The sequence below is a fragment of the Emiliania huxleyi genome (assembly GCF_000372725.1).
Source record: "Emiliania huxleyi CCMP1516 unplaced genomic scaffold EMIHUscaffold_103, whole genome shotgun sequence".
Classification (NCBI taxonomy): domain Eukaryota; phylum Haptophyta; order Isochrysidales; family Noelaerhabdaceae; genus Emiliania; species Emiliania huxleyi.
In genome coordinates, this window is record NW_005202237.1 from 183,927 (window position 1) to 209,862 (window position 25,936).

General features: G+C 67.2%; 6 protein-coding genes across 6 annotated transcripts; 3 read left to right on the forward strand and 3 right to left on the reverse strand.

Annotated features, from left to right (window-relative positions):
• Positions 1-1,859: 1,859 nt before the first annotated feature.
• On the forward strand, positions 1,860-2,633 carry EMIHUDRAFT_454163 (hypothetical protein; the record flags this gene model as incomplete). The annotated part of the gene is made up of 4 exons (XM_005793067.1): positions 1,860-2,049; positions 2,084-2,291; positions 2,358-2,460; positions 2,529-2,633. The coding sequence occupies 4 exons, from the start codon at positions 1,860-1,862 to the stop codon at positions 2,631-2,633; spliced, it is 606 nt and encodes a 201-aa protein (XP_005793124.1).
• Positions 2,634-3,145: 512 nt separating this feature from the next.
• EMIHUDRAFT_222436 (hypothetical protein) lies at positions 3,146-5,001 on the reverse strand (the record flags this gene model as incomplete). Its single annotated transcript, XM_005793068.1, has 6 exons — positions 3,146-3,834; positions 3,909-4,002; positions 4,175-4,234; positions 4,337-4,455; positions 4,524-4,812; positions 4,882-5,001. 6 exons carry the CDS (start codon positions 4,999-5,001, stop codon positions 3,146-3,148), a joined length of 1,371 nt encoding a protein of 456 aa, XP_005793125.1.
• Positions 5,002-5,305: 304 nt separating this feature from the next.
• Positions 5,306-8,957, reverse strand: EMIHUDRAFT_466456 (hypothetical protein). Its single transcript, XM_005793069.1, has 9 exons — positions 8,340-8,957; positions 7,992-8,120; positions 7,837-7,878; positions 7,452-7,685; positions 7,265-7,321; positions 6,823-7,131; positions 6,455-6,673; positions 6,185-6,406; positions 5,306-5,954 (listed from the first exon to the last, which is right to left on the reverse strand). Exons 1-9 carry the CDS (start codon positions 8,937-8,939, stop codon positions 5,409-5,411), a joined length of 2,358 nt encoding a protein of 785 aa, XP_005793126.1. The 5' UTR covers positions 8,940-8,957; the 3' UTR covers positions 5,306-5,408.
• A 263-nt stretch (positions 8,958-9,220) lies between these two features.
• EMIHUDRAFT_454165 (hypothetical protein) lies at positions 9,221-10,379 on the forward strand (the record flags this gene model as incomplete). Its single annotated transcript, XM_005793070.1, has 3 exons — positions 9,221-9,259; positions 9,336-9,602; positions 9,675-10,379. The coding sequence occupies 3 exons, from the start codon at positions 9,221-9,223 to the stop codon at positions 10,302-10,304; spliced, it is 936 nt and encodes a 311-aa protein (XP_005793127.1). The 3' UTR covers positions 10,305-10,379.
• A 1,340-nt stretch (positions 10,380-11,719) lies between these two features.
• On the reverse strand, positions 11,720-13,146 carry EMIHUDRAFT_466458 (hypothetical protein; the record flags this gene model as incomplete). Its single annotated transcript, XM_005793071.1, has 3 exons — positions 12,337-13,146; positions 11,974-12,202; positions 11,720-11,903 (listed from the first exon to the last, which is right to left on the reverse strand). Exons 1-3 carry the CDS (start codon positions 13,127-13,129, stop codon positions 11,720-11,722), a joined length of 1,206 nt encoding a protein of 401 aa, XP_005793128.1. The 5' UTR covers positions 13,130-13,146.
• Positions 13,147-22,835: 9,689 nt separating this feature from the next.
• Positions 22,836-25,897, forward strand: EMIHUDRAFT_222441 (hypothetical protein; the record flags this gene model as incomplete). The annotated part of the gene is made up of 4 exons (XM_005793072.1): positions 22,836-23,135; positions 23,216-23,452; positions 25,364-25,518; positions 25,843-25,897. 4 exons carry the CDS (start codon positions 22,836-22,838, stop codon positions 25,895-25,897), a joined length of 747 nt encoding a protein of 248 aa, XP_005793129.1.
• Positions 25,898-25,936: the final 39 nt, after the last annotated feature.

A 25,936-nucleotide genomic window follows, 5' to 3' on the forward strand; every position in this document is an offset into this window, starting at 1 on the left:
TTGGGCGGCGGTGGGGCGGGGCGAGGGCGGGGCGAGGCGCCGGAGCGGGTCTAGCTTGACCATCTTAAGGACGGCGAGGTAGACCTGCCCGGCCCAGGTGATTGCGCACCTGGGCGGTGGGGACGGGAGGTGAGGCCAACGACGGGAGGAGAGGGCGGGAGGAGAGGGCGGGAGGAGAGGGCGGGAGGAGAGGAGTGGCGGCGGAGCTGCGATGGGAGGAGAGAGGTCGCGGGCAGCCGCTCGCCCGTGAATCACACACAAGCAGGCGTACCCGACCGGGACCATGCGCGACGGGATGGAGCCCGCGTTGCCCCACACGAAGGCGGGGTCGGCCAGTCGAATGCCCCCGACCTGCGGGTGCGCACGCGGGCGCACGCGGGCGCAGAGGTGAGGGGCAAGGGGAGGGCGGCGGAGAGCGTTGGGTCGCTGACACTTCGTGGAAGTGTCTGTGAAGTGTCTGTGAAGTGAGCGAGGGGTCGCTGACCCAGAAGCGAGTGTACATAAAGGTCAGCGCGAAGGCCGCCTTGATGGCGGGCACGAAGCCAGGGGGCCCCCGCCTGCCGACAAGGTTGTGCAGGGCGAGGAGCAGAGTCGCGACCTGCGCCGAGCGAGGAGGAGCGAGGCGCGGGAGTGGGCCGAGGCGCGGAGGCAGGAGGCCGAGGAGGCGGCGGCGCGGCATCGGCGTCGCATGCTCGGGATCGACGCGACGACAGCGCACGGCAGGCGGTTCGCGAGGCGCGCACCTCGACCGCCAGTCCCTCGCGGATGATCGGGTCGAAGGTTGGCCAAGCGAGATAGAGGAGCGTCACGCCGAGGTTGGCGAGGTGGTGGACGCGCATCACCGAGGCCATGTCGGGCTGCAGCAGCAGTTCGGCCACCATCTGAACCGCCATCAGAACATATGGCCAGAACAGCGGCACCGACGGCAGGAAGTAGACGGCGCTGAAGGTGCCCGCACAGGCGACGGTGAAGGCATTCATGGCGTCGGATGCCTTCTCGGGCCTCCGCTCGTCGGCCTGGCGAGACGCGCCCGCCGACTGGTCCGTCGCGGTGTGGGCCACGGCCCGCCGCGACGTGGGCGCCATCGAACCGCCGGCGTTCGGCCCACTAGGGTGGCCGCGGCGAGGAAGAGAATTCCGAGGCTACGTCAGCATTCTTTCTTTTCTAGAAGATTGCAGCGAGAAGCGGCGAGAGACTGCGAAGAGAGATAGGAAGAGGCAGACTCCCTAGGGTGGGCGACGGCTAGCGCACCACACACCTCTCCTTAAAATCCCTGTGTGGTGGCGGCGTGCCGTCCTCCCATCCCTCCCTTGGGTTGTCTGTTTTCTTTCTTTCTTTCTTTTTCTTTTCTAGGGACAGAAGGATTTCCAAATCGCAGTGAGGAGTTCACGCCTGGGCCCGAGCCGCTAGGGCGACAAGACGACAAGAGAGGCGCAGAGGGCGGTGAAGTGCGGTGAGGGGCCGAAGTCGAATAGGAAGAGAATTGAGACTGGAAGCGATCTCAATCAGGACGGCCGGCGGGCGAGCAGAGATCGTCTGCCAGTGCATCAAACGTGAGGACGCTCCATAGGATGCGGGCGGCGACCATCAGCAGCGTGTTACCGCTCACCCCGTCACGAGTGAAGGTCGCATCCACCCTCCCGCCGCCGTCGAGCCACGCCAGCACCGCTGCGCCGTCGCTTTGCCAAGCCGCAGCCAGGCAGCCACGATCTCGTCGGGAACGCTGCCCGCAGCGCCCTCCGCGCCACCAGAAGAGGACGCGTCAGTCGCTACCGACCTACCGTGGCTGCCCCCGATGCGCAAAGAAGAATTTACGTACGACCCAGTGTTGTGCAAAAAAGAAAATCGTAACCCCCTGGATGGCGCCTGCCGCGACAGCGCGTGCGTGGCTCGCGTCCGCTCTGCTCGTCTGCTCCTTGGCCTCGGCCGGAGCGCGGACGCAGCGCGACATCGCCAAGAAGACTGCTCAGATGACCGAGGAGGACTGGCGCCGCGTCGAGGAGGAGTGGGAGACGCCCGAGGAGAGCGCGAGCGACGGCCCTGCTGCCCGTTTCGAGTATTCGCGCTCACCCTTCGCTGCTAGCGCCGCAGGAGAAGGAGGAGTACGAGTTCAAGCCGCCAAAGGCGCGCGGTCTGGACGTGGAGAAGCTGCAGCGCGAGAAGGACCCGAAGAAGCGGCAGCGAATGGTCGAGGACTCGCAAAAGACGACAGGGCCGACGATGATCTTTGCGACGGTCGACTACCCCGGCTGCTGCGAGGATAAGACCGGCACTGAGGAGATTGCAAAACGGTGCGCCGCGGCGTGCGCGCGCGGTCTGGCGCGGAGGCGAGAGAGCGGTCGCCTCTGTTTGCGCAGGTGGAATGCGCTGCTGGGCTCAAAGGGGATGGATGCGCAGGCGTACGTCGTCGACAACGCGACGATCCTCTTCTCGACCAACCATGGCCTGTTCGCCGACGAGGTGGCGCCGCCGCGCCCGCCTGTGCTCGCACTTGCGCAGCCGACCGCCTCGCCGCCGCCTCTGCTCAGATTGTCGAGTTTGCGCTCGAGCAGCCGGAGTGTGTCGCCACCGACTGGAACAGCAAGCGCTCGGGCGGTTGGTCGGGCGTGCCCAGCGGCCTGTCCTCTCGCTGACAGCGCGCCCTGCCCGCGTAGGCGGACGCCGGGCCCGGCGGAGACGCCCGAGTGGAAGGCGAAGGACGAGGTGCGCAAGGCTGCAAAGGCAAAGGCGGACGCAGAGGCGAAGGCGGCCAAGGAGGCGGCGGAGAAGGCGGCCAAGCGGGCTAAGCGGAGGAGGAGGAGGAAGAAGCGGGAGGCCAAGCAGAAGGATGAAGTGTAGTCACCTCATTCTTCTGCTGGGGCGGCGGTGGAGACGGAATGAGAGCCGTACACACACACAGGCGAGAGAGGCGTGGGCGCACATGCTCTAGGCGCACAAATGCACTATGCAGCGCCGCGGAAACATTATCCCGGGGCGGGGCCGATGTGGCGAAAGAGTGCTTATTAGGGAAAGGCGACATGCACGTGACATTTTGACCGCGGTGTCACGCAATGTGACAAAAAAGTTGAGTTCTCTCTCTGCGCTTGCAGCGTGTGGTTTCGGCTTTCGCGCGTAAGCGGGCGCGGCGCGCATCGCGCGGCCGTGCTCACAGCCGGCTCCGCGACTGCGGCTGTAGGGAAGACCAGCACCGCGCCGCCGCCTGCTCTCCCGTCTCCATCGCGCCGTGGATGCACGGGTTGACGCCGGCGTGGCACGCCTCGCCCGCGAGGAAGACGCAGCCGTGCGCCGCCTCCCCCAGCGCGGGCCGCGCGCCATGCGCGCCGCGCGTCGGGTGCGAGTAGGCGCCGTGGACGTGGGGGTGGGCGGCCCAGTCCTTGACGAGGAAGCCGTCGCAGCTGCTGCTCGCGGGGTGGGGGTCGTCGCTGCTGCCAAACATCCCGTCGAGCTGGGCGAGCATCCGGCGAGCGATGTCTGCGTGCGGCAGCCTCCCCACCCGCTCCGCCCGCGCGCCCGCCACAAAGCCGACGATGGTGTAGGGCGGCGCCGCGTCGGGCCGCATCAGCTCGGCGGCGGGAGAGAGCCACACCTCCGGCAGGAACGAGTCGGAGCAGACGGCGTCGTAAAAGTCGGCCGGCCAGAAGCGGCGCCGCAGCCTCACGATCACCTTGAGCGCGGACCCCATCTTGAGCTTGCGAATCGCTCCTGCCTGCGGCGGCGGCAGCGGCGGCCGAAACTCCGGCTCCCCCCGCTGCAGTACGGACAGCGGCACGGTGACGACGCAGGCGCGCGCGCGCACCACTCGGCCGTCGGCGGCGCTGAGCTCGACGGCGGCGCCTACTCCCCGCCAGCGAGCGCTCCGCCGAGCGAGGCGGGGGAAGGGGCGGGAGGGGGCGGTGCAGGGGCGGCACCGTCCGCGCCCCAGCCGGTCGGAGACGCGTCGATGCGCTGCACGCGCCACGCTGTCCGCACGTCCAGGCCGCGACCGAGCGACTCCATCGCGTCCTAGAGGCGCCCGCTCGGTGACACGTCCATGCTTTGTAGGGAGGCGGCCCTCGGCGCCGCAGCGGTCGCGAGCGGCTCACCACCTCGCCGCCTCGCAGCACGAGGTACTTCTCTTCTCTTCTCTTCTCTTCTCTTCTCTTCTCTCCGCCTGCAGGCACGCGCCCCGCAGCACCAGGTACTTCTCGCCGTACGTCCAGTGGCGCTGCTCGTGCATCACCTCGTGCAGCCCGACCTGCGGGGCGGGCGAGTGTGGCGGCGGTCGTGAGAGTCAGAAGAGGCTCTCCTCTTGCCTCCAATCGAGGTGGTGGGACTAGAGGGCGTAGCGGCGGCGCACATCCGACATGTCCGCGCCGTAGTCGTTGGCAAAGATGGCATCGGCCAGGTCGAGCACGCGCGAGGAGAGGCCGCAGCTGGCAAAGTACTGCAGCAGCGTCGGCTCCTCCTCCGCCTCCGCTCCGCAGGGCGGAGGAGCCATCTCACCTGCCAAAGCGGGCACGGCCGGCGGTGGGTGCGTGAGGGACGAGCCGAGAAAGTGGCTGGCGAGATCTCGCCGAGCTTCTCGAAGCTCTCGTGCATCAGTGCGACGTCCGGCTGCTCGTCCGCCTCCTCCGCTAGCATCAGGACGCCCTCCTTTCCGAAAAAGTAGTAGTTCGGCCACTCGAGCTCGACCAGCGACGCCTCTGGCTTGCCCTCGATGCCGTCGGCGACCAGCCGCAGGAGCGCGTTGTGATGCTCGCCGTGGAGAAATTCGGGCCCGAGCTCGAGGGGCCACGGTGCGAGTGATTTGTCGGCCAGCACTCGGCCACCCACCTTGGGCGGCAGGCAAGCGGTCACGGAGGTGGCAACTCCCGCCGGATGTTAGCGCGCGCAGTGACGCACCTTGGACCCAGCCTCGAGCACCACGACACGGAGCCCGTGAGCGGACAGGCTGCGAGCTGCGGTGAGGCCAGCGGCGCCTGCACCAACCACCGCTACGTCGACAATCTCTACCACCACCATGGCCGGATTCCGGTCCCGTGGGAGGGAGGGGCTTTTTATCTGTGTCTAGCGTCCACCCATACCGCGCTGGTGTCCAGTCCGAGCCTGACTGTTCTTCACCTAAAATCTGTGTCGCGTTCCTCAACGCTTGCGATTCAGCTGTCGCGTCACTGGATGATCTTGCTCAGCTCGATCTCGACCTGACTCCTGACACCTGAACGCAGTCGCAGAGGCCTCTGCGGCGCGACGGCTGAATGTCGCGGCTCCAACGTCCAAGTGCCCCACTGGGGCCGCCCCCAGCCCCCACTCGCCACTGCCGGCGGGATTTTTCTTCCTTCATAACACATAAGCACTGTGACGACCACTGAAAGTAGAAAGAGTGCCACAGACTGTCAATGAGAGGAGAACGTACAATCAGACACGAGCCTTCACGTCCTTGCCCGCGCGGCGATGATGTGCATCTTCGGGCCGGAGGCCGGCGACGCCTCGTGTGCCCTCCACATGCCGTGCACGAGCCGCTCCTGCGCGCGCGCGAGTCCCTCGAGGTCAAAGAAGGGCGCGTCGCTCCGCGCGTCGAGCAGCCGCCGCCGGAGCAGCTGCAGCCGCTCAGGGGTCGAAGCGAGGCTGCAGATCAGGTCCTCGTACGCCTTCCAGCTCGGAGCCACGGTGTAGCCGAGGCCGAGCGCGGCGAGGAAGGAGCCCGACGCTCGGCTGGCGAGGCCGCGCCCCTGCAGCGCCACGGCGGGCACGCCCGCCCACAGCGAGTCGGCGCCGGTGGTGTGCGCGTTGTACCAGCGGTTGTCCACCATCAGGTCGGCCAGCGAGCGCGCGGGGATAAAGTCGGCCTCGGGCAGCTTTGGGACGAAGCCAAGCCGGCCGGTCACGCCGTGTGCCGCCGCCTGCGCGCGCAGGCTCTGCTCCGCATGCTCCGCCCAGCCGCGCCGCACCGAGACGCGCGAGAGCCACAGCGACGCCTCGGGGAGAAGAAATGGGAATCAGCACCGAGGAACTAACAACGGAGAGAGAGCCACGGCGACGCCTCGGGGAGGCGGCGCAGCGCGTTTGCCCACGCGCCGAACGAGTCGGGGTCGAGCTTGTACAGCTGGTTGAAGTTGCAGAGGGCGACGCCGCGCAGCCGGCGCGGAGAGAGGCCGAGCCTCAGGTCCTCTCGCCGCAGGGGCGGGCCCCCGTCGCTCGAGTCCACACGCCGCAGCGCGGGCGACCACGTGGCGCGCTCCTCCTCGCCGGCCGGCCACTCGCCGGCCGGCCACGGGTGGGCGAGGCGGGAGGCGTGGGGCGCGTGCGCATAGCGGCGCGCGTGCGCCGCCACAAAGTGGGAGAAGGGGAAGTAGGCCATCCGCTCGGTAAACTCGGCCGCCGCGAGCGGCGGCGGCGCCGCCGCGGCGTCGAGCAGCGCGTAGTGCATCTGCGGCAGCGCCGTCGTGCCGGCGTACCCGTAGTACGAGGCCTGCACCGGCGCGGGGCGGTAGTGCGTGAGGGCGTGCCGCGCCCCCGCGGTGTGGCCGACGAGGTTGACGAGGACGTGCAGCCGCAAGCCGTCGATCGCGCGCGCCGCCTCCGCGTCGGTGAGGCGGGTGAGGTCGAAGAAAGCGTGCGCCGCCGCGGCGATCGCGCGCCGCTCGGCGGTCCCAGCGTGCTGCCTCTCGGGCAAGTCGAGCGCGAGGCAGACCACCTGCGGGAGGCGGGGCGACGGCGGTGCGAAGGGGGGGGGGGGGGGGGGGAGGGAAGGGGAAACCGGGCGGGTCCAGGGCGAAACAAAAACTCCTCCAGCCGCGTCGACGCGACGAGCTGCTCAATCAGCGGCAGCATCGCCCAGCCCACAGGGTGAGGGCCAAAGTCGGACGACAGAAACCCGAGCCGCAAAATGCCGCCGCCGCCGCCGCCGCCATGGCCGCCGCCGCCTCCGCCGCCGCCCCACCGCAGCGGCGGCACGAGCGGGGCCGCCTCCGCCGCCTCGACGTCGCGGCGGGCTCGGCTGAGCGCGACTCGGCGACGCGTCTTGTCCGAGACGGGCCAGACGAGCGTGTGGAAGGGAGCGAGGCCGGCGTGCAGCCGCTCGGTCGGCCCGGCCCCGAGCCTGCCGCGCGAGTGCCACTCGTCGAGGTGCCGCTCCAGCTCTCTCAGCCGCGCCTGCTCGCAGAACGAGGCTCACACAGGGCGCCGAAGAAGTGCCGCTCCAGCTCGCGCAGCCGCGCCTCGCGGCCGCGCCAGTGTAATCTCGGGTAATCTCGGGTAATCTCGGGTAATCTCGGGTAATCTCCACCTCGCGGCCGCGCCAATCGCAGAGGAACTGCTGCCCGTCGAGCAAGTCGTACAGCGCCTGAGGGGCACGGGCGACGAGGCGTGTCGGCGGGGCGACCCTCCAACCGCAACGGCGCGGCGGCGGCGGCGCGGCGACACGCCGGCCAGAACTGCGGGTTGATGTCGAGCGCGGTGGCGAAGGAGGCGACGGCGTCGCGCGGCCTTCCGAGCTCGGTGAGGGCTGCGCCGAGGTTCTTGTGCGCCTCGCAGAGGTGCGGCTTGAGGCGGATGGCGGCCGAGTACGACGCGGCGGCCTGCCGAGACAGAGAGCATGCCATCCCCCTGACTGCTCCGCAGGGGGAGCGGCGGGTGGCGCGTGTGTGTGCGGTGGCCTCGGCGTGCCGCCCGAGTCCCTTGAGGGCGGTGCCGAGGTTGGAGTGGGCCTGCAGGAAGAGGCCCGGGAAAGGTCGGGGAAGGGAGCGAGGGACGGACGGCGCCGGAGGTCGCAAGCGATCCTCGGCGAGCTGCGGCGCGAGGCGGACGGCCTCGGCATAGTGATGGTGCGCCTGGGGCGTGAAAAGCGTCTCTTCACACCTGCAGCTGTGAACAAGCGGCCTCGGCACAGTGGTGGTGCGCCTGGGGGCGGGGGCGGCGGCGGAGAGGCGTCGGAAGGCGCGGCGCTAGGCTCGCAGCGTCGGCCTCGGCGGTGGCGGCGCCTCGGCCTCGCGGCCCGGCAAGTCGGAGAGGACGTTGCCGAGGTCGTTGTGCGCATAGGCAAAGGACGGGTCCAGGGCGAGCGCCGCAGCGTGCGCCGCCGCCGCCTCCTGCCGTCGGCCTCGGAGGTAGTGCGCCTTGCCGAGCGAGTGGTGCAGCCGCGCCTGGGGTCAGGGTCGGGGTCAGAGTCGGGGTCGGGGCTAGGGCAGAGCCTTGCCCACGGAGCGGCGCAAGCTTCGTCTCCTCCGGCCGCTGCCGCAGCGCCGCACTCAGCGCCTCTGCCGCGCCGTCCGCGTCGCCGAGGTCGAGCAGCGCGCCTCCGAGGTATGGCCGAGACGTGGCCGAGACGTTTGCGGGGTGGGAGATGTGGCTGAGATGGAGACGCAGCCGACGCCGAGTCGGGGCAGCGCGCCTCCGAGCGCCTCCTGCGCGAGCGAGAAGGCAGAGTCGGCCCTCAGCGCCGCGCGGAAGCCGTCTGCCGCCTCGGCCGGTCTGCGCAGCGAGAGCAGTGCCTGGCCGCGGTTGTAGTGCGCTGCGGCGACCGACGGGTTGAGCCGCAAGCCCTCTCCGTACGCCTCGACCGACTCCTCGAGGCGACCGAGCTCGCGCAGCACGACGCCGAGCAGGATGTGCGCGCCGGCGAGCAGCGGGTCGATCGCCAGCACGGCGCGGTAGCTGGCCTCCGCCTCGGCAAGCAGGCCGGCGTCGCGCTGCAGCTTGCCGAGCTGAAAGTGCGCCTCCTTGGCCTCAGCAGGAGGGAGGCTGGCGGTGAGCGAGCGGCCGAACGACGAGCGCGCCGCCGCGTCGTGCCCAAAGCGCTGCTCGCTGCGCGCACGGTGGAACCAGGTGCGCCCGCCCGCGCCGGGCAGCCCGGTCGCCTCGCGGTGGCAGGCGAGAGCGGCGTCAGCGTCGCCAGCCTCGGTCAGCTCCCAGCCGCGTCGCGATAAGTCGCCAGGCACGGAGGAGCGTCGGTCACACGGCATATGTCAGTGCTGCGGCCGTCGGCGGCGTCTGCCTGGGACTGCTCATCAGGCTGTGAACCTTGAGCTCCTCGGGCCCACAGACATCCCGCCCACCCGCCGAAAGGGGAGTAACAGTTCGGGACATGGCAACAGACGAGAACCTCCTCCATGTGCGAGAACGCAGAGAGAACTGAAATGAATGAAAGCCCAGCCCACAAGTCCGGCTCATGCGCCCCCTCACTCTGATCGAAAAACTTCCCCAATGGTGTGGTTAACGCGAACCCTTCCGCGCCACCGTTTTTATGGTGCGCAGCTTCAAGCTCAACTTCCCCAATGGTGTGGTGAGCGCGAACCCTGCGCGCGCGAGTGTTCTTGTGGTCACCTCTTCACAAGGATTCCTCCCACATGCCGCCAAAGGTCGGCGTCGGCATCGGCGTGCTCGTCATCGACGGCGGGCGTCTGCTCCTCGGGCTCCGCCGCGGCTCGCACGGCTCCGGCACCTGGGCGCTGCCGGGCGGCTGGCTTGAGGAGGGCGAGGCCTTTGAGGCGTGCGCGCTGCGCGAGCTGGAGGAGGAGACCGGGCTCGGCGCGGCCCAGGTGTTCGCGTCCGGCGCGGCGGTGATCCCGGTCGTCTCCAACAACGTCATCGACGGCAAGGTGCACTCGGTGACGGTGTTTGTGCGAGTGCCGCTCGGCGCGGCGCCCGACAGCGCCGGCGGGGCCGCCGCCGAGCCTCGGGTGATGGAGCCCGACAAGTGCGTGGAGTGGCGGTGGTGCGACCTGGCGCAGCCCCTCCCGGCGCCGCTCTTCCCGCCGCTCGCCTTCCTCGCCGACTCCGCCTACTGGAGAGACACCGTTCTGCCGACGACGCTGCCCGCGGGTCGGGTGGCCTCGACGACCCCTGGCGCGGCGCCCTCCGGCGTCGGCGGCGCCTCGACCGACGACCCGCGCGACACGGTGCTGCTCACGCCGCTGCCCCTCCCGTGCGGCTCCCTCGTCCCGCGCGTCGTCTGCCCGACCGCCGGCGCCGTCGCGACCTTCACTGGCACTACGCGAGAGACGTTCGAGGGGAGGGCGGTGGTGAGGCTCGAGTACGAGGCGTACGAGGCGATGGCGCGCAAGGAGATGCTCGCCCTCTGCGCCGCGGTGCGCGCGCGCTGGCCCGTCCGCCACATCGCGATCGCCCACCGCACCGGCACCGTCCCCGTCACCGAGGCGTCGGTCGAGATTGCAATCTCGTCGGCGCATCGCGCGGAGGCGCTGGCGGCGTGCGCCTTCGCCATCGACGAGCTCAAGGCGCAGGTGCCCATCTGGAAGAAGGAGGTGTACGAGGACGAGCAGGCCGTCTGGAAGGCCAACCGAGAGGCGGCGCACGTTCCCTCGTGAGTGTGTGACACACAATCGATTCACACGAGTCAAAAGTGTGGTACGTAGTAATAGTACACTGTTGTCATGTGCAACAAAGGGGACCGCCTTTGAGTGAGTAGAGGCAGTTCGTGCACGCGTCGAATAATTAGCTACCTATGTCCTATCCGAGCCGCCGCGCGGCGCGCGTCACCAGGCGCGAGAGCCGAGACCGAGAGATCGTCCGCGGTCGTCTGCGTCTGCCGGCAACTGCCGCATGCGATGGGCATGCCGCGGTCGCGCCGCGCACACCACGCGCACACGGCCTCGCGTACGCGAAGAGGGACGTGGGACGACGCGACGACGGTCGACGGCGGGCACCGACACGGCAACTTGTACGGGGGATCTTTTCTGCACTCTCCACATCTCTGTGGGCGGACTGGGCTCTGGGGGGTGGGGGCACAGAGATCTTTATACTCTATCTATGTGTGGTGGAGATATCTGTGCAAACTGCAATCTCCACAATGAACCAATCTGCTATCTGGCACAATATCGTCTCTCTGGGCCGGCGCGGGGGCCCCAGAGGGTGTCCATGCGGGGGAGGAGATGGGATCCGATGGCCCGCCGCAGGCGCCGATTTTTTCGAGTTTTTTGCGCGATTTCGTACTTGTTTTCATGGGAATTCGCCGTACTGGCGGCCATGCTATCAGAGTATCACGCCTTGCGACATCCTATCGGCGCTGCTGACCGTGCCATGCTGCACAATTGATCACCTGCATAGCTCGCGGCCTTAGTATCAAGCATTCAGTGACGACCTGATCGTGGGGCCAGTAGGAAGGTGTCCTTCCATCGTGTGCACGCTTCTGGCGCAATGCGCGTCGCCTCGGATTGGCTGCTGGCACTCTCGAGGCTATGCCTACACAGCCTCGCGCGCATGGGCAGTCAAGAGGACCACGCACCTTCTCAGGACAGCGCCGGTGCCTCTCTCTTGGACCGGCAAACGTGGTGGTCTCGTGTCACCGATGTGGGACCAGTGCGGCATCGCGCCTTCGACAGCTCTGAACTGCGCCTCACCACTGACCGGGAAGGCCGCCAAGTGGGCCAGCACCGGTCGCACATTGTGGCAGCAGTCAGCAGTGCATGTCTGATAGCTAGAGCAGCAGCATCAGGGTCGCAGGGTCGGATCGTGTCAAGCCTCTCGCCCGGCCGGCCGCGTGCAGACGTCGGCCTGTCTGCTGTCTGGAGATGTCTGGAGTGATCTGTCGGCGGTCAGTACGACCGATCAGATTTGGAGAGATCTCGAGGAGTACATACAGATAGACACTCCAATCATCAGAAAACTCCAACCTCCCAGAGTATCGTCTGCGGAGAGATGCTATCTATCTCCTCTTTTACACAAAATATCACGCAGCTCCTACCCTTAACCCTACGGCCCTAGTAGTCTCCATGGACTCGAGCTAGTCGGACTGCCGGAGCACGTCTCCCACCGCGAGGCGCTTGGCGGGCGCGGGTGGCGCCTTCTCGCCGGCGGCCGCCCCGAACCAAACAGTGCCTACCACGTACTCGTCGTCGGGCAATCCGACCGCGCCGGCGAAGCGCGGGTCGAAGTTGACCGGCCCGCTCGTCCACTTTGTGCCGAGCCTATGGGGCCGCGCAGGACAGGTGTCACGATAGCTCGCCTTGCGTGCAGCTCCGCCAATTCACGCTGCGCCCGTCGGCGTGAAGCGAGAGGCAGAGATTCTGAGTGGCGCAGCAGACGGCGGCGTAGTCCTCGCGAGCCAAGCCGGCGGGCTCCTCCATCGAGTCGCCGCCCTCACGCCGCACGCACGTGACGACGAGCCAGCCCGGAATCGCGAGCCAGCGCTCCAGCTTCTTGGCGCCCGCGGCGTCGCCCTTGGACGCAGTCACGAGCTCCGCATTGAGCTCGCAGACCCGCCGGACTGGGTGGAGAGAGAGAGAGAGGGCGGCAGGCGGGGTTGGGTCAGCATAAGAGGGAGAGAGGGAGGGAGGGCAGGGAGAGAGGGAGAGGGAGAGCGGGGAGAGAGGGAGAGAGAGCAAGGCGGGTGAGCAGCACTTGAGCGAGGTCCGAGGAGGTGGAAGCGCCACGGTTCGGTCCGCTTGTGGTTGGGTGCAAAGGTGGCTGCCTCCACAGCGCGCTCCAGCGCCTCCTCCCACCCGGCAGGCAGCTGAGGCGAAAAGTCATTGATCGTTCGCCGCGAGCGCAGCGCGTCGTGGACGGCTTCCGCCGCGCCCATCCTGCCGCCTCCCTCGCCCAGCTCGCCGTCCTCGCTCGTCGCGGTCAGGCCGAGGCTCTGCCGGCTGCCCACGAGGGATGCCTCGACCTCGGATGCCACCCGCAGCCGCCCTCCGGAGCCGGCGCAGAGCCCGCGCAGCCCCTGCAGCGCCGCCTCCTCCGCCTCGGCGACGGAGGGCAGCTCGCGCGCGTCCGGGCTCACGCAGAGCGACTTGACACTCCACTCGTCCTCATCCACCTCCACCAGACAGAGCGTGGACGCACAGCCGCCGACCGTGGCGAAGAGCTTAGCGGCGCCCGCATCGCCGGCACCCGCAACAGCTGCGGCGCAGGCTTGGAAGCGCTCGTACTGCTGCTTGCGATTTGCGCGCCGTATCCGCTCCGCTCCTGAAACGGCGAGCACCTTTAGCTTTGTGCCCGTCTTGCCGTCAGGGACCGTCTGCAGGGTGTTGGCGTTCGCTGCCCGCGCTTGCCACGCCGCCACGAGCATCGAGCCCTTGGCAGGCGAGACCTCGACCAGCTGAGGAGCGGAGGACGTCACGGAGGCCACGGCGGGCTTCGCCCTCGCGCTGGGCGTGAGGGTGCCGAGCGAGAGGAGCAGAGCACAGGCCATCGAATCAGATAGAGAGCTAAATGGTGCCGAGCGGGCGATGTCTTTCTTCTTTATCGTACAATGGAAGAAACTTGTTTTGTAAGGTACCCACTCTCTCCCCTTGGCGGTGCTGGCAGTTGAAATCCGGTTCACTCGCACTAATCCACAACCGCTGCCGTACGTCCGGTTCACTCTCGGGGCACAATGCTGCCCTGTGGATGCGAGCACGTCTGCTGCGGCATTTGCGAGCACGCGGCTCGCGCAGGGCGCCCGCGCCTCTTCACGCGCGAGAGCGCGGCGCAGTGGGACCCCCCGAACCTCACCGACTACCGTGGCGCTGACAAGCTCGAGGCCCGCAACGGCGACGGACTCAGGGCCGGTGCTTTGACGCAGTATATTGTACTTCGAGGTAGTATGAACTCAGAACGGCCCCCCGAGAGCGCCTCTTCGACGCCCACGGGTCCCGGGGGGTCGGAGGGGTTGCGAGAAGGCCTTGGCTATTTTTTGTTTGAATTCTGGAGGCCGTTCAAACATGTAACGTGCGTTCCACGTGCCCGTCCCCAGCAAGGACAACATGCTAGCCCAGCAGGCCGCTCCCACCGCCGCCCGCGGCGGAGGCAAGGCGGCAAAGGGTGGCAAGGGCGGCGGCAAGGGCGCTGGCAAGGGTGGTGGCCGTGTGGCGCACCAGACCCACTTTGCGCCGCCGCCCTCAACGCCCGATACTCGGTTGAGCCGGCGGAGCGACGGCGGCAGAGTTGCGGCCGCCGGCGACCTCACACGGCGTCGAGCGCCGTAGAGACGGCCCCGAGAGCCGCCGCCAGGTGTGCCACGACCGCGGTCGCGAGGCTCGTGGCGATAGATGCGCCAGACCCGCTTGCGCCGCCGCCCTCAACGCCCGATTCTCGGTCAGAGCCGGCGGAGCGACGGCGGCGGAGTTGCGGCCGCCGGCGACCTCACACGGCGTCGAGCGCCGTAGAGACGGCCTCGAGAGCCGCCGCCAGGTGTGCCACGACCGCGGTCGCGAGGCTCGTGGCGATAGATGCGCCAGACCCGTCTTGCGCCGCCGCCCTCAACGCCCGATACTCGGTCAGAGCCGGCGGAGCGACGGCGGCGGAGTTGCGGCCGCCGGCGACCTTCCCCTCGACCACGCCGCCGACCCGTCGACAAGCACACGCGGACTGCCATCGAGAAGAAGGAGAAGGATGGCGGCGCATCCGGAGCCCGCGGGCGCAGCGGGCGCGGGTCCGGGCGCGGGCGGGCGCGCGGGAACCCCGCCAGCGGAGGCGACAATGCCTTCTGGGAGGCGGCTCTGCAGGCGGCGCGCGGCGCGCCCCTCGCCGGTCTCCCGCACGCTCCTGAGGGCCGAGAGGGCCGAGAGGCGGGGTCGGTGACCCGGGGGCATGGGCGGTGCGGCCCGCGCCGCGCGCGGGCGCGTGGCAGCCCGTGAGGGCCGAGATCGGGTCCGTACTTCGACGTAGTATGGGCCCCCGGGGGCCCTCTACAGCAGCGGCGAAGTGAGCGTGTTTGTGGTGTTGGTGTGGCGTCTGAGCTTGGATCTGTGACTAAAGCCGGTTACCACTGATGGATCCCCACCCGAATAACACACAGTGAGCGCCCCAGCGCTTCACTACGCCCTCCGCGCGAAATCGCTAGTGGTGCTTTGTGGTAGTATATTGTACTTTTGAGTAGTATGGGTACGGTTCCCGAGACCGGCGACAGCGGCGAGCCAACAATGTGGTTCTGGCAGATGACAGGTACGCGCTGGCCGGCACACGACAAAAGGGAGAGCCGCACGACCTTTAACACGGCCACGAAGGCTTGGCGTCGCCTGACCGCCTCCCAGGAGGAGCGGTCAGCAGAGACTGCGGCTCGCTACGATCGAGAAGATGCCAGGCTGGAGCTGGAGGCAGCAGAGGAGCTGCGCGTGGTTGAGGAGGAGCAGCGCGTGCTCGAGGAGAAGTGCAAGCAGGAGGCGCGCGAGCAGCAGCAGCAGCAGCGACGGCGCCGGGCCGAGGAGGCGGCCTCGCGCGTGCACGCCGCACGCAATCGTGTGCGCGAGCTGCCGATGCGCCCACGTGATGCGTCGCCGCGGATCGCGCTGCTGGCCGCGCTGCGGGGCGTCACAGGGAACCGCCTGTGCGACTGGGCGTGGGTCGAATCGGATCCGATCGGATCGAGCCGCGTCCGTTATTCGGTGAGGGACTCATCGCCCCGGCTCGAGCTGCCTCTCGACGAGCCCGACGAGATGATGGCGCGGATCGTTGCCGCGTCGGGCAGCGACGAGCGGCCGCCGTGGGCAGACTGGTGGCCGTCGCCGAGCGAACTGGTCGGCAATCCGCTGCTGGCGGAGAGGGCTCGCGCCTGGAGCCTGGAGAGAGGGCGCTCGCCAGAGCCGGAGCCGCGCGCGACGACGTGGGCGCTGCAGCAGGTGATCGCCGCGCGACGCGGGTGGTGGCCTATCGCCGGGCAGAGCCGCCGTCTCTCAGAGACGTCGACCTCGACGCAGTGCTGTGCGGCCATCGGCCAGTGCCCCAATCCCGAGATGGAGTCGCTTACTGCCGAGATGGAGACGCTCCGGACCCAGGTGCCGGAGCCATTCCCAAGACCCTTCCCGGCCGCCGCGCTCGGACTTGCCGTGAGCACCTCTGTGGCATGGTGACACGTCCATGGCCTTTCCCCGCAGGTGGCAGCGCTCCTTGCAGCTCCTGTTCCGACGGTCGCATATGGAATTTCAGAACCGAACATTCAAAATGTACAGACACCCACAATGGACGGGGCGTTGGACTTCTCGCCGGGCCCCAACTACGAAGCGTCGAAACTCATCCTGGAAGGCATCACCCACTACGATGGGAAGCTTATGATCAGGGGGAAAGACGTCTCTGCGAGGGATCTGAGCATTGCGTTCAAGGATCTCCAGACAGTGTCCATCGGGATCGATATGGCCTTCGGGAATGGCGTGAATACGGGGATTACCTTTGCGCCAGGCGACGACGAAGTCGTCTTTCCGTCGCTACGACGCATCCACGAGCTCAACGTGCCTGGGTGCGGGAGGGCGACCTCGTGTTCCTTTCCCGCCCTGCAAAAGATCGACAAGACCTTCCATGCCATGGGAGACACCTGTGTGCGAATTGGGAGTCCTTGCAACACGTGGAAAAAGCTTTCCCTCCCTAGCCTCCAGTACGCGAGTAGAATTGGGCTGCGCAGCTGGCCGGCGTTGGAGGAGATCGACCTCAGCAGCCTTGTCGTCGTCGGCAGCGGGGGTTTCGACATTGGAATGACGGTAGGCACGATGTCAGAGCTGACAACCATAACCATAAGCCCCAACTTCCTCCTGGCCAGGGAGTTTGTCAAGTTCCAACGGGTTCCGAAGCTCAACTGTAACAATGGAGCCAACACGGGGCTGAAGAACATGATCACCAAGTGCAAAGCGGCGAACCAGGCGGATTATACTTGGAATGCATGCACGGTCACTGGCAAACCGCCCGGCTGCTAGGCAGACTTTGGGGGGGGGGGGGGGGGCACTTGTTGATTCTCAGCCACACGAGGGGGCGACATGATGAGGCGTGTCTAGCACACTACAGTCTAGGAGATTAGGGTCTGTCGTTCGACCTCGACCTCGCCGCCTCCGCCACATTACCGCCTCTAGCGGGCCGGATGCTCGGGGGGACGGGCTGCGGGCTAGAGCGCCCTGACCCAGGGTGCGGGTGCGCGTTCGCAGGGAAGGGGACATAAAGTAAACACGGGTCTCCGAGGGGTCAACCACAGTGTACATACGGCTTAAAGAATCTCTTACGCTCTCCGAGGGACCATGTGGAAGACGGCTAGTGCTAGCCCCCCCGCATCGGGAGGACGACCCCGGCTAGCACGCGACGGGCTGGCGATCCTCAACGGCGTCGCAGGAGGGCAGGCGGCCACCTTTCTGTGGAAGGACTCGACGCCACGCCTCCGCGCGTGATAGCGAGATCGGAAGAGGGCAGGCCAACGCTAATTGGACTCTCTCTCCCAGCCGGACGCCGGACGGACAGGGCGCGTCGGTCGGCGGCGCATGTGTGCATTAAAACTCCTGGGCTCTCAATGCCTAGCCCGCCGTTCTGTCAGCCGCGGCCCGCATGTCCAGACAGTGCGGGCCTCGACGCCACACTAGGTCCATTGGGTTGAACCCTGGCTTGTCTCGAAGGTGAGGTATAGAGGGTCACATGGGGAATGCGAACTCGTCATGATGCGCGGCGACGGCGGCGTCGATATCTGTCGACGCCGCCGCCCCGCGCTCCAAAACGGTCGCGTACGCATATGCGCACAACTAGGTACGTGCCAACCCGCATGGGCCAGACACCGTCAAAGGTCCCTCTCCACTCCTCCTTGCACCACACTGAAGCATATGCAGCTGATGTGAGCAAGGTCGCCTAAGCGGCCCCCCTCGCTGTGGGTTGCCGTAGTTGGACCAATGCCACGCGTTGTGGCGAAGATGGCCTTATGCAGAGCCTGGCCGGGCCGTCTTCGGGCCCGGCCGCCCTAACAGTACGACGCATACGCGCCGCGACCGCTTCAAGTGTCGCCGCCGCCGCAAGGCGGACGGCGCCCGCCGCCCAGCCAACAGTGGCTAGGGCGGGGGAAGGGTGGATTCGAGCCGCCCGCACGCTCGTGCGGTAGGGAGGCTCGTGTAAAGCACGCCGTGCGCAAGCACAGGTGCGCGTTTGAAGCATTCGAGTCGCTGCAGCGAAGGCTGCTGTTTACTGGTTTGTGGCACGCCACGCATCTCGCGCGGTGAGTGCTGAGATACGCCCCGAGCACGATCGCCGGGGCGGCTGCATGACTAGAACGACCCGCGCCGTGGCACAGGTCGAGTAGAGAGGGCCGCACACGCGTCCTTGCGGGCGGCCCGTTGTGAAGGATCGAGCACACCGAAGCGAGGTGTGCTCGTGTTGCAAGTGTCGCCGCCGCCGCAAGGCGGACGGCACCCACCGCCCAGCCAACAGTGGCTAGGCCGGGGGAAGGGTGGATTCGAGCCGCCCGCACGCTCGTGTGGCCGGGAGGCTCGTGTAGAGCACGCCGTGCGCAAGCACAGGTGCGCGTTTGAAGCATTCGAGTCGCAGCAGCGAAGGCTGCTGTTTACTGGTTTGTGGCACGCCACGCGTCTCGCGCGGTGAGTGATGAGATACGCCCCGAGCACGATCGCCGGGGCGGCTGCATGACTAGAACGACCCGCGCCGTGGCACAGGTCGAGTAGAGAGGGCCGCACACGCGTCCTTGCGGGCGGCCCGTTGTGAAGGATCGAGCACACCGAAGCGAGGTGTGCTCGTGTTGCAAGTGTCGCCGCCGCCGCAAGGCGGACGGCGCCCACCGCCCAGCCAACAGTGGCTAGGGCGGGGAAAGGTGGATTCGAGCCGCCCGCACGCTCGTGCGGTAGGGAGGCTCGTGTAGAGCACGCCGTGCGCAAGCACAGGTGCGCGTTTGAAGCATTCGAGTCGCAGCAGCGGAGGCTGCTGCTTACTGGTTTGTGGCACGCCACGCGTCTCGCGCGGTGAGTGCTGAGATACGCCCCGAGCACGATCGCCGGGGCGGCTGCATGACTAGAACGACCCGTGCCGTGGCACAGGTCGAGTAGAGAGGGCCGCACACGCGTCCTTGCGGGCGGCCCGTTGTGAAGGATCGAGCGCGCCGAAGCGAGGTGTGCTCGTGTTGCAAGTGTCGCCGCCGCAACAAGGCGGACGGCGCCCGCCGCCCAGCCAACAGTGGCTAGGGCGGGGAAAGGTGGATTCGAGCCGCCCGCACGCTCGTGTGGCCGGGAGGCTCGTGTAGAGCACGCCGTGCGCAAGCACAGGTGCGCGTTTGAAGCATTCAAGTCGCAGCAGCGAAGGCTGCTGCTTACTGGTTTGTGGCACGCCACGCGTCTCGCGCGGTGAGTGCTGAGATACGCCCCGAGCACGATCGCCGGGGCGGCTGCATGACTAGAACGACCCGCGCCGTGGCACAGGTCGAGTAGAGAGGGCCGCACACGCGTCCTTGCGGGCGGCCCGTTGTGAAGGGTCGAGCGCGCCGAAGCGAGGCGTGCTCGTGTTGCAAGTGTCGCCGCCGCCGCAAGGCGGACGGCGCCCGCCGCCCAGCCAACAGTGGCTAGGGCGGGGGAAGGGTGGATTCGAGCCGCCCGCACGCTCGTGCGGTAGGGAGGCTTGTGTAGAGCACGCCGTGCGCAAGCACAGGTGCGCGTTTGAAGCATTCGAGTCGCAGCAGCGAAGGCTGCTGCTTACTGGTTTGTGGCACGCCACGCGTCTCGCGCGGTGAGTGCTGAGATACGCCCCGAGCACGATCGCCGGGGCGGCCGCATGACTAGAACGACCCGTGCCGTGGCACAGGTCGAGTAGAGAGGGCCGCACACGCGTCCTTGCGGGCGGCCCGTTGTGAAGGGTCGAGCGCGCCGAAGCGAGGCGTGCTCGTGTTGCAAGTGTCGCCGCCGCCGCAAGGCGGACGGCGCCCGCCGCCCAGCCAACAGTGGCTAGGGCGGGGGAAGGGTGGATTCGAGCCGCCCGCACGCTCGTGCGGTAGGGAGGCTCGTGTAGAGCACGCCGTGCGCAAGCACAGGTGCGCGTTTGAAGCATTCGAGTCGCAGCAGCGGAGGCTGCTGCTTACTGGTTTGTGGCACGCCACGCGTCTCGCGCGGTGAGTGCTGAGATACGCCCCGAGCACGATCGCCGGGGCGGCTGCATGACTAAAGCGACCCGTGCCGTGGCACAGGTCGAGTAGAGAGGGCCGCACACGCGTCCTTGCGGGCGGCCCGTTGTGAAGGATCGAGCATACCGAAACGAGGTGTGCTCGTGTTGCAAGTGTCGCCGCCGCCGCCGGGGGAAAGGTGAATTCGAGCCGCCCGCACGCTCGTGCGGTAGGGAGGCTCGCGTAGAGCACGCCGTGCGCAAGCACAGGTGCGCGTTTGAAGCATTCGAGTCGCAGCAGCGAAGGCTGCTGTTTACTGGTTTGTGGCACGCCACGCATCTCGCGCGGTGAGTGCTGAGATACGCCCCCAGCACGATCGCCGGGGCGGCTGCATGACTAGAACGACCCGTGCCGTGGCACAGGCCGAGTAGAGAGGGCCGCACACGCGTCCTTGCGGGCGCCCGTTGCGAAGGATCGAGCGCGCCGAAGCGAGGTGTGCTCGTGTTGCAAGTGTCGCCGCCGCCGCAAGGCGGACGGCGCCCACCGCCCAGCCAACAGTGGCTAGGGCGGGGGAAGGGTGGATTCGAGCCGCCCGTACGCTCGTGCGGCCGGGGGGCTCGTGTAGAGCACGCCGTGCGCAAGCACAGGTGCGCGTTTGAAGCATTCGAGTCGCAGCAGCGAAGGCTGCTGCTTACTGGTTTGTGGCACGCCACGCGTCTCGCGCGGTGAGTGCTGAGATACGCCCCGAGCACGATCGCCGGGGCGGCTGCATGACTAGAACGACCCGTGCCGTGGCACAGGTCGAGTAGAGAGGGCCGCACACGCGTCCTTGCGGGCGGCCCGTTGTGAAGGATCGAGCGCGCCGAAGCGAGGCGTGCTCGTGTTGCAAGTGTCGCCGCCACCGCTGCACGCGGGCTGGGCTATCGCCTGCAGGATGAGGCTAAAAGAGGCATAGTTCTCCGCGTAGAGCACATAGCAAAAGGACTCCCAATCTAAGCAAAGCCAGTTGCTCCATCCGGATGACGCATCAGAACTGAGAAATTTCCGTTGACAGAGAGCTGCTCGGTGTGACGACGTGTGGTGTCCATCCCAAATGCGCCGCTGGCGCACTGTGGGGCGGGGGGGGAGGTCAAAGCGAGTCGCCCAGGCTCCCTGCTGGGCGGCTCGCGTCGTGTTTGTAACGGTTCGAAGAAGCTCTTTGTTCACGGTTGCACCGTGAACAGGAGATTGGTCGAGGCTATGCACAAGCGATGCGCGTAGACTCCGTGTGGCTCTGGGCTGCAGCCTGTTAGAGAGCCGAGTCGCTTTAATAGCACGGCCGGGCACGGTCGTACCTCGCGTGCCCTCTGTGCGAATTAAAACTCCTGGGCTCTCAATGCCTAGCCCGCCGTTCTGTCAGCCGCGGCCCGCATGTCCAGACAGTGCGGGCCTCGACGCCACACTAGGTCCATTGGGTTGAACCCTGGCTTGTCTCGAAGGTGAGGTATAGAGGGTCACATGGGGAATGCGAACTCGTCATGATGCGCGGCGACGGCGGCGTCGATATCTGTCGACGCCGCCGCCCCACTTGTCTTCCTTCTCGGAAAGTTCGCGACCGAGTCTCTAGACTCGCTCGCGCGGCGCGCATTGACATATTGACTGTGCGCATCCCCATGTCGAGCGCAGCTCGAAGTGCCGGCTGGCCTCTTCTTGAGTGCCCTGACGATTTGTGGTCATCCCGACTACGGAATAACACGTGTTCTGTCGCCCCGTTCCGGAGGAATGCCGACAGGAGTGATTTGTTACTTGTGCAATCCGTGCAGGCACACACCCTCACAGACTGCACTACGCCGCGAGGGTTCTTGCTGACCTCACGCCGTTAAGATAGCTGCGTGCGCTGGCACTCAGACAAGACACAACCAGGACACCCCTCTCCCGGGGGGCCGCTGGCGTCCGGGTCCCCAAAACAGCCCGAGGGCCGTGTTGGTGCTTCCACTAGTGCAGTTCGAGTGCAGTGCGCCTCACAGGCTGACACCGCACACCGTCTCGAACTGTCCTCGACGCCGCCAGTGGCGGGCCGACGGCAGGGTAGGGGCCGCAGGCCGTGCTTCGGGGCGCAGGCTCTACTGCTCATTCATGGCTCCGCACTCCGCTCCGCGCGGCGTGTTGAGTATGGCTCACACCAGCAGCCAGACGGCTGCTGGTGGATGCTCGCGCTCCCCTCGCGCCGTCCTTGGCACGAGAGGGCGGGTTGATTTGCGAGTGCACCACGCAATGCCAGCTGGCCCTGCGGGTGCACTTCGCCCATGGCCGTGTGCTCATCTGGCGGCACTGCTTGCTGCATGGCCATGTAAAGACGCCATTTTTGCACGGTGCTTTGCGCAAAGCATTACGTATGGGGCCACCTGCGGCTGGGGCGGTCCTCGCATTCCAGCTGGCGTGGACGACTGCTGTCCTCCTGTTGGCTGCTGGCTCCTCGTTCGAAGCTGAGCAGGCTGGTCCTCGCTGCAAAGCCTGCGGTTTGCATGTCTTGGACTGGCGGCGCGGTGCTGCACGCACTGCGGCGCGGATCCGTTTGGCCCATTGCGCCCGTCCGTAGGACGGGCGCGGTCGGTCGTGGCCTGGCGGCGGCACTCGCCTCCGGCCTGGCCAGCGTCAAAGCGAGTCGCCCAGGCTCCCTGCTGGGCGGCTCGCGTCGTGTTTGTAACGGTTCGAAGAAGCTCTTTGTTCACGGTTGCACCGTGAACAGGAGATTGGTCGAGGCTATGCACAAGCGATGCGCGTAGACTCCGTGTGGCTCTGGGCTGCAGCCTGTTAGAGAGCCGAGTCGCTTTAATAGCACGGCCGGGCACGGTCGTACCTCGCGTGCCCTCTGTGCGAATAAAATCGCATTTGTGTAGGTGTTGGCGTATAAGCGCATGCTGGTGCGTCGCGTGGCGCTCATAAAACGAGAGAGAAAGAAGGTTGGCGTGCAGGGGTTTCTTTTTACAGATTTTCCGGCGCGACGGTTACGTGTTGCTGTTGCGTGTTGGCCGACACACGCCGGGGCGACGTACGGCCCAGCCTGCGCGACGGTCACGACGGGCCGGGTCTTAACGCTATGATGGCAAAGGGCGGGAGCTCTTTGGAAATTGTGCAGGATGCCATTCACCAGCGCTTTGTCGACATGCGCCGTGCGTTCCAGAACATCGACCTCGACGGCAATGGCAGGCTCTCGGAGGCACAGGTCCGTGGAGCGTTGGACAACTGGAACGCGCCACTCGAGGACAAGCAAATCGCGGCCCTTTTCCGCGCTTGCGATCCCGACCAAGACGGCCAGATTGACTACAAAGAGTTTGTGGCCGCACTGGCACGCGATACTGTTGCGCCCGAGGTGATGGCGCAGAGATGCCAGCCCAAGGTCATGGAGACGCACAGACGCCCGAAGAGATGGCAGCAGCGAGGGCGGCGGCGGGGATTGCGGCTGTCCGTCCTCCAGAGAGGGACGTCGAGCGCTACCGAAGGCAGAACTTTGACGAGCTGCCTGGCCAGAGATGCAAAGGACCTCTCGAGGCACGGCTGGGCGATCCAAAATGCGGAGGACTCGCGAGGCCCGCGACCGCGTATGAGATCTTCTTTGGCGACCGAAAAGAGGACTCGCCCTCCTCCGTCGCGTTCCGGGACGCGCGCGCGAAGGCCGATGCACTGAGGGCGAATAGTGAGGACCCGTTCAAGATGGTCAGGGAGCTCGAGGCCCTGCATCGACATTGACTGTGCAACCGTACTGCAATCTGTTTTATTGAAAGTAGTTAACAAACAAACGCAACGCACGCATCAACGGGTGAGGAGCGGCTCCTCTCGGATTCTCCATCCTGAGATCTCCTCTCGTCTTGGCACTTGGGGTTGGCGTGGTGAAACAGAGAGGCCTCCAGGTGGGGTTATGTGAATCTCATAGACCAGCGCGCAGCGCCATATGACGTATTTTCTTCTCAAAATATAACAAGGTGTGTGAACGCAATGGTGAAAAAGTTAGAGGATGGTAGCTAGCGCAAATAAAGAAAACACATTCCCCCGGTGCAAGATATGCCGGCCCGCGTCAGCGCCGCAAGCCGCAAGCCGCCGCCTCCGTCGACGCGCGGCGGCGCCGTTCCTGCAAGCATTCGGAAGGCGGCCAAGGATGATCAAGCGGGAGCGGTGCTGGCGTGGCTCGACGGCGGCGGGTGGGTCGACGAGACGTTCGAGCACACCTCTGGTGACGGCTTTTGTGCGAGCGGCATGACCCTGCTGATGGTCGCAATGTGCTATGGCCACGCGGAGTCGGCCGAGGCGCTTCTGCGGCGCGGCGCAGATGTCTCGTTGCAGAACAGCGACGGCAGCACCGCGCTGAGCCTCGCCGCCACCAACGGCCACGAGAAGCTGGTCGAGCTGGCGTTGCGGCGCGGCGCGGAGATCAATCAGAGACGCCGCACGACCGGCGGCACTGCGTTGATGAACGCCACATTAAAAGGTCACGAGTGGGTGGTCGACACGCTGATCCGGCACGGCGCAGAGATCAACCTGCAGGCCACCGGCAGCAGTTGCTTCACAGCGCTGATGCTCGCCGCCCTCGGCAACCATCCCGCCGTGGTGCTTCGCTTGCTGCGGGCGGGCGCTGACATGACACTGCGCACTACGGCGGGCAAGACGGCGCTGCAGATTGCCAAGGAGAAGGGCCACGCCGAATGCGTCGAGGCCTTCAGGACGTATCTCGGCGAGGTGACGACGGCGCGCAGCAAGGCGCCGTTGACCGAGGCGGGCGGCGCACGGGCGGGAGGCGCACCCGCAGGCGGGACGGAGGCGGGCGCCAGTGCCGTGGGTTCTGCCTCGAGCGGCGAGGGCGCGGAGGCCGAGCTGAGCAGCGAGGCGGTGCCTGAGGCGGCTGTGCGAGGCGACGAGTCGCCGGTGCTGTCGTGGCTCGACGGCGGCGGGCGGGTCGACGCGACGTTCGAGTGCACCTTTGCTTGCGGCTCTCATGGGAGCGGCATGACGCTGCTGATGGTCGCAATGGTCTGCGGCCACGAGGGGCTGGCCAAGGCGCTGCTCCAGCGCGGTGCGGATGTCTCGTTGCAGACCAGTAACGGCGACACCGCGCTGAGTCTCGCCGCTGTGAACGACCACAAGAAGCTGGTCGAGCTGGCATTGCGGCACGGCGCGGAGGTCGACCAGAAAGGCCGCAATGGCAGCACTGCGCTGATGGAGGCCGCCTACGAAGGCCACGAGCGGGTTGTCGACACGCTGGTCCGGCACGGCGCGGAGATCAACCTACAGGACAACGACGGCGACACCGCTCTGACTCTCGCCGCCTACTACGGCCACCCCGCCGCCCTTCTCTGCCTGCTGCGGGCGGGCGCTGACATGACGCTGCGTGATAAGACGGGCGAGACCGCGCTGCAATCGGCCAAGGAGAGGGGCCACACCGAGTGCGTGCGCGCCTTCGAGGAGCATGCGGCGGCCAAGGCGGCGGCCGAGAAGGCGGCGAAGGAGGCGGCGTGGGCTGCGGGGGCGGCGGAGAGGGCGGCGGCGAGGGCGGCGGCGGAGAAGGAGGCGGCGCGGCACGCCGACGAGCTGCTGGCGGAGGTCGAGGCGGAGAAGCGCGCCAAGGGCAAGAAGGGCAAGAAGAAGAAGAAGGGCGGCGGGAGTGGCAGCGCTGGGCCGTCGCAGGAGTCCGAGGCGCCTTCAGAGGAGGCAGCCGCAGCCAAGCCCGCGAAGCTGGACAGGGAGGGGTTGATCAGGCTTCTCGAGACGCTCCACGAGGAGCGGATTCGGTACGGCATCACGGCGGAGACGTCGGTCGAGGGATTGGCGGAGGCGCTGGGAGAGGCGGCGGGCGAGGCGAGCGAGGAGGAGGGCGACGAGGAAGCGGAGGCGGGCGAGGAGGAGGGCGAGGAGGAGGGCGAGGAGGAGAGCGAGGCGAGGGAGGCGGCCGCGGAGGCGCGACGGAAGGCGGACGCCGAGGCGGCAGCGGCAGCGGCAGCGGCGGCGGAGGAGGAGGAGGCCGCGGCGGCGGAGGAGGCCGAGGCACTGGCGGCGGCGGAGGCGGCCGTTGCCGCCGCCAAGGCGAAGCGCGCGGCCCGCACAGCCGCCGCCAGGGCCAGGGCAGAGGCGGCCATGGCGGCAGCAGAGGCGGCAGCAGAGCTCTCGTAGCTCTCACACCTCACGGGAGACGCGCCTTGCTGACACTGT

Excerpts from the sequence above, each read along its gene's own strand:
- EMIHUDRAFT_466456 (XM_005793069.1), bottom strand. The coding sequence starts at position 8,939 with ATGCCGTGTGACCGACGCTCCTCCGTGCCTGGCGACTTATCGCGACGC. Across the intron at positions 7,322-7,451 it reads TCGGAAGGCCGCGCGACGCC|GCGCTGTACGACTTGCTCGA; the intron begins GTCGCCTCCTTC and ends CGTGCCCCTCAG. Across the intron at positions 6,407-6,454 it reads CGCACTACCGCCCCGCGCCG|ATGCACTACGCGCTGCTCGA; the intron begins GTGCAGGCCTCG and ends GCGCTGCCGCAG.